At 44.6% G+C, this 6,000-nt stretch overlaps 1 protein-coding gene across 1 annotated transcript in view; it reads right to left on the bottom strand.

The window, feature by feature from the left end:
* Positions 1-2,196: 2,196 nt before the first annotated feature.
* Positions 2,197-6,000, bottom strand: part of LRP4 (LDL receptor related protein 4) — a 154,534-nt gene continuing 150,730 nt past the window's right edge. Inside the window, exon 38 of the mRNA XM_084849984.1 lies at positions 2,197-4,964. Within this exon, the coding sequence (XP_084706110.1) occupies positions 4,632-4,964 (333 nt within the window). The 3' untranslated portion in view covers positions 2,197-4,631. The remainder of the gene's footprint in view (positions 4,965-6,000) is intronic.

Here is a 6,000-nt window from a genome sequence, read left to right as displayed (position 1 = left end):
CAAAAATGTGCAGAGGAAAGCAGGTTAATAACATGGATGTAAATGTGGTATAGGCCCTGGTTTTCCTGGATTCTAAAAGCTTAAGAGATGGGCAGAGGTGGCTCCCCTGCTTCTGACAATTGCCCTCCACATGTAGAAGGTGAAGAAAACGACAAGGAAGGAGGGGTAGAACTAGCGAGCTCATCCCCACTCACCCTCCTCATGTGTAGGGTTTACACACAAGAGTGCCTGAACAGTCCCATTATCTCAAGTCAAAGTAAAGTACAAGTCATAGGGCAATAGACTGTAGGAGAGTAGGAAAATAAAAGCTCCTTGGAAAATGATGGGGAACACACACGTAGAGTTTTGACAAATTATGGAAGTATACATTAAATGTTCCCCTGTCTCTAAATGCCCTCCACATAATTTTTAGAAGTCTCTCCCCCAGCCAGGCTCCAAAATCAGGCATGGCCTGACTCAGGGAAAAATGGTTCCTGGGGGACATTTGCAGATGAGGAGAATCAGTGGAGGCAGAGCAGGGGTGGGGAACCTCTTTCAGCCCAAGGGCCTGATTCAATTTCGGAGAGCTCTTGCGGGGCCACACTGCAGTGGTAACTAGGGCCAAAGGCAAAAGGGGTAAGGCCAAAACCACCAGCTTATTTTAGCTTAGAGCTCTTACTGGCAGTAACTAAGCCTTAGGAGAGGCATTTCAACCTTTTAGAGTGGGAGAAAAACTGCACCAAAGCCACCGAACAATCAGTGGTTGGGGAAAGGGGTGTGGCTGTCTGGGGTACTCCACTAGGCCAGATTGGGACCCCAGGAGGGCTGGATTTGGCCCCTGGGCCTGAATCCCCCAACCCTGAGGTAGCGGGATTAAGCACCACACTGACCCTCTCCTGTAGGTGTCACCCTCACATTCCTATCGCCTCAACAAATGTGAGAGTGGAGCCATACATTTGCTGACATAGTGTACTTCCAAATTCTTTCCTATTCTCTGAGTTTGCACCTGTGTATGGAAATTAAGAGATAGGAAGGAAAATGTAAGGGCTGGTTCATACAGTTTACATGTGCAGCCCATCCTGTCATGCCCATGAACTTATGGAGGAATCATTGGCATTAACTGGCCTGTACACAGACATGGCCGACAAGAATTTCTACAACAGGGGCATCATTTGCAGTTGCTGAGATTGTGGAAATCACTGCAGCTGGTCACACTGACATTACCCCATGTGAGTTACATCTCCAGGATGGGATGCAGCTATGTGTGTGTAGGAAACTATTTGAGGCCCAGAGAGTTACCAAAACTAATTGCTTTGGGGAGGGGGCTCCATTAGTAAGGCACATCTAATTATTACCTTCCAACTCATATGTAGAAAACAGCTGCATGATGGCTGCCCCAAATCCAGACTGAACTGGTGGGGTGTAATGGATAGAATGTTAAACTTGGCCCAGGAAACCTGTGTTCAAATTTCCACTCAACCATAAAACTCACTGGGTGACTTTGGGTCAGACACCATCTTTCAGCCTGATTTACCTCACTGGGTTGTTATACCCATGCCAGAGCAACTTAGAAGCAGAGTGGGATACATAAGAGATAACAATATAGAGCTTGTTCTACACAGTAGCCATGTGCTTGTAGCCACTCCCTCCGTATTTTCATTAAATCACAGGGACTAGCCTCTATACAATTTAGATTTAAACCTGCCACGTGTACATTTCTAATTCTTAGTAAGGCCTCCTTTTTGAAGGGTACAGAATTGGATGCTGATGGAAAGTCTTGCTCCCTCTCTTGCTCCTAACCCCTGCAAAGTTAAGAATTTAAAGAGAATAGAATGTAGAGAATATGGCTACCAATAGACACCGGGATGGGAGTGTCTAGTCAGCTACAGAGCTATGAAGGCAAGAATGACAGCCAGTGTGGTTCATTATATGGATCTCTGTCATGAAAGTGATCAAGACTTTGTCTACAATGTAGGGGTAGGAAAACAAACACAATAAATGTTGTAAGAGTGTGCAAAAATGGCAGTACAGTAATAGCTAAGAGCCTGACATGGGAAAACACAGCTCTGAGACTGGACAGCCAGGACTAGTGAGTAGGCCTTTGATGAAATAATATACATATGTTAGAAAGACTTACCCAAAGTACCGAAACTTCTAAGCACAGGTTGGTTTTGGTAACTGATTCTGCAGAAGTAGAACTTCATGCGTTTTTTTTTTAAACCCAGATCACAAACAGAGACTTTATAGCTTCCTCAAGATAAGAAAGCAAGAGGGTTTTCCTGACAGCTACATGATGAGAAAAGTTAGGATTAACAAAATTGTCAGACAAGACAACCTTGCTCCAAGATCGGCTGCCTTAGGGCTATCCTGCACGTCTACTACTCCAAAAACATTCCTGTCTTCCCTGTTCTGTGATAATGTTGGGCACGTGCATACATGCCCAGTGTTAAACCCCCCCCCCAGCAGCAAATGTAAATAAATGTCAGAGAAGCAGCAGGCACGCAGCAGACAAGGTGAGCCAAGCATGTTGAAGGTAGAGGAAACCAGCAAAGGCATGGCGGGTTTGTTGTGGATTGTAGAAAAGCTAGAAGAAACAGATGTGCTACTTAGAATCGATTCACTCACACACACGCCAGCAGCAACCAACACAGTTGAAACTGTACAACTGCCACGACCAATCTGAGCTCTCTAGTGCAAGGACCCCTTGATACATGGGACTGAAAACACACATTTGTTGTGCGCACACATGATGGTTTTAGGTGAACATGTAAAGTCTTATCAGTGGGATGCATAAAGGGTGAATGTGTCACCTTGTTGACAGTGATATAGGCTAGCTGCAGAACGAAAGCCTCAAGCAGGGGGGATGGGATTCCAGTGGTAGAAATGGAGGAACAGCCCCCAAATTACTTTTAGAGAGTGAAAGAACAAAACATTAAAAAGTAACCCAATGAGGGCACTTTTGAATGGGAGAAGGGAATAACTGGGGTCCATCACTGCATTTTAAATACTTGCTCCTTCCCTGCTTCAGATGACAAAATGGTATAGGCACTTGCATAGAACATGTGCTCTTCATCTGAGTGATGTCACAGACACTCACTCACATAACCACAATCCATGCATCACTCACTAATCACAAGAGAGACACTTGCAGGACTGGGGTGGAAGATAGTGTCGCATTTTCCCAGAGAATAAATATTGTGGATAATAGCTCTGGTTAGGGCTTCTCTAGAATGTAAGTGTCATCTTGTCAAATGATGTCTGGACCCTGTGCAACAACTGCCTACTTGTTGTATAAACCATTACCCACAAATCACATGTTCTAAAAGGGCAGTTTTTCAGCCTTGGATTTTTTTTTCACAGCGTGGAAATAGTAGTGACCTACTTGTAGTGAAGATGGAAGAAACTTTATACAATTAAATGAGTCATAGTGTGCCTCCTGACTTATTACCTGTCTGCCTTCTCCTATCTACACACATTCATTATCTTTCAATTGCAACACACCCGCTTTTTGACACCACACTTTCACTGCTCAAGCCATACAGCAGATACAAGAAGAAGGTGTGCGCAAATCCTTCCTTCCGCAACTTCCAAAGAGAAACACCGGCAAAAAGGCTTGGGAAAAAAAATCCTACTGGGTTTATCCAGTAGTATGTTGAAGCTGGAGTTTGAGAACACCTCTTGTCCGATTCTACTCCAATTTTTTTTTAAACTCATTGTCCACTTGTTCCACAGGCCAATATTGTTTTAAATAGCACACATTTCTAGAGGATGGGCCTGTTGAATTGACCAACAAAGAATTATGATACAATACCATTGCAGCCAACACTTTCCTTGCAAGTCAAAGCTACTGGGAAGTGCAGTAAAAATAAAAATTAGTCCCCCCAGGGAACAGGGAACAAATTTTTGCAAATTTGTTCTATTTGCAAAAACCCAGAAGTATATTTTAGGAAGAGTGTACATCGAACTGGACACAGCAGGAACAACTGTCTGTTGCCAGCAACAGACTGAGTGCTTTGCCCCTTGGTTTCCTCACACCCTATGTTGGATTTGGCAGTGGTTTCCCACAGCTTGAAAAGAAGGCAGTGATATCTTAGTGCCCCCTGCAATGACAATGCAGCTGCCTTTGCTCTCCCTCCACAAGTATCTGCAAATGTGACCTATTCTTACAGCACCTTTCTCACTTCAGGCACCTTCACTGGCCCCAACCCTTTCACCTTAAGGTAGAAAGAATGCAGTGCAAAACCCAGTTAGTGCCAACAGCGTCTGAAGAAAAGTAACAGGTATTAGGAGCGGGTAGTTCAGAAACTCTGGTCATTGGTGGTGCAGAGTCCTTGGCTAGTTTGTGCACTAGATCAGATGAAAGCTGTGTTAGACTCAGCTGATAAAAGCTGCTGCTGAATTCACCACCACAGCTTCTAGGAAGAGAGAACATATAAATAAACATAAACTAACAATGAGCCAAAAGGGTCTCTGAGTTGTGTTTCATCAGCCGCTAAGGCACAGTCTAGCTCAGGCTCCTCATCAAAGGCAGTCTCTGGGCTCCATGTGACACACAGGCTAATCTCCAAGTTCCTCCTTGAATAGCAGGCAGGATCCTATCTCATCAGTGCGAAGGATGACAGAGAAGGAGGGACAAGAGTCTTTGTGTGTGCTCAGACATCACTCTCTGTTGAGGGTTTGCACTGGTGCTTCCAGCCTGTGTCTGGCAGGGAGCCACGACGCTCAGGAGTAGCTGCTGCGTTGATGCTGCTGCATTCTGACTGCTCTTCCTGCAACAGTTGCTCAGTTTCAGTGTCATCCAGTGAGCCAGAACTGGCTTGAATAGAGACTGTATCAGTCTTCATGCAGACATGGTCACGGAGAATACATCCCCGAGAGCTCCGTATCTGTTTGAGGTCATCCCATTCAGACTCATCGCTGGACAAGAGGCATAATCCTTCTACGATCTTGATCTTTTCCTTGGTGTAGCTATGATCAGGGCCAACCTACAGGCAGAGACAATAAGATGAGGCATGCAAAGTTGAGGAGCAAAGCAGAAGCAAGAACAAGAAGGCACACAGAACCCATGAAAGGCTGGCTCCTGCCATGTGAATAAAGCTGCATCACACACTTGGAAGGGACCAAAATAACATAAATTGCAGCCTCCTGCTCATGGGATGGGACCCACACAGTTCCATCTAAGGCAGCCTTCCCCAACCTGGTGCTCTCCAGATCTGTTGGGCTACAACTCCAATCATCCCCAATCAGCATAGCCAATACTGGCTGGGGATGATGGATGTTGTAGCCCAACAGTTGTCGAGGGGACCGGGTTGGAAAAGGCTCATCTAAGTTATCCAGACTTGGAGTGTGAGATAAACAACACAGAAAGTACCTACAGAAGAAATAGCTCTGGCTGTTCCAAGTAACCAAGCTCAGCCACATACTATGGCAATATTGGGTAGAGTGGGAGGATCACTAACCAAACTGACTAGAGCTAAGGAAAAAATCCTTGTGACACCTACAATATAATTCACATCCCAAGAATGAGCAAAACCCACCCACCAAAAATGAAATGTTATTGGGATCTAACTTCATACCACACATGAAATGCTGTCTCTAGTTGTGGCAGTCCATGACAAATCTGAGAAAGGGAGCAAAAATCCTAAGATCACAGAAGGAGCAGAAAGCACATATTTTGTCCCAGCAAGTTACAACTGAACACCAGAAAAGAAAGGTATCCTTCACAAAATTACCAAACTCATAAATGTCTGCAAGAATGAAATACTTGAAATACCTAGGTGTACACTGTTTTTTCTAGCTGACCAGCTGTGACTAGAAATTCCACAGGAAACTGTGCATTCTCTGAATTGATGAAAAGAGGGGATACTGTTGGTGGTGAACATACTGAAAGGACAGGGAGGAGGAATATCTCCAAAATCATGAGAAGCAAAAAAGAATAGAGAATGACTGGTAGGAACAAACATTAGACTAGGAGATGTCTACATTTCAGCACCAAAATGGCAGTACAGATTAGATGACGAA

This window comes from Heloderma suspectum, chromosome 1, assembly GCF_057233095.1.
Source record: "Heloderma suspectum isolate Gila_16-S chromosome 1, 16-S_ref, whole genome shotgun sequence".
NCBI lineage: Eukaryota > Metazoa > Chordata > Lepidosauria > Squamata > Helodermatidae > Heloderma > Heloderma suspectum.
This window is presented reverse-complemented; position numbering and strand designations above follow the sequence as displayed.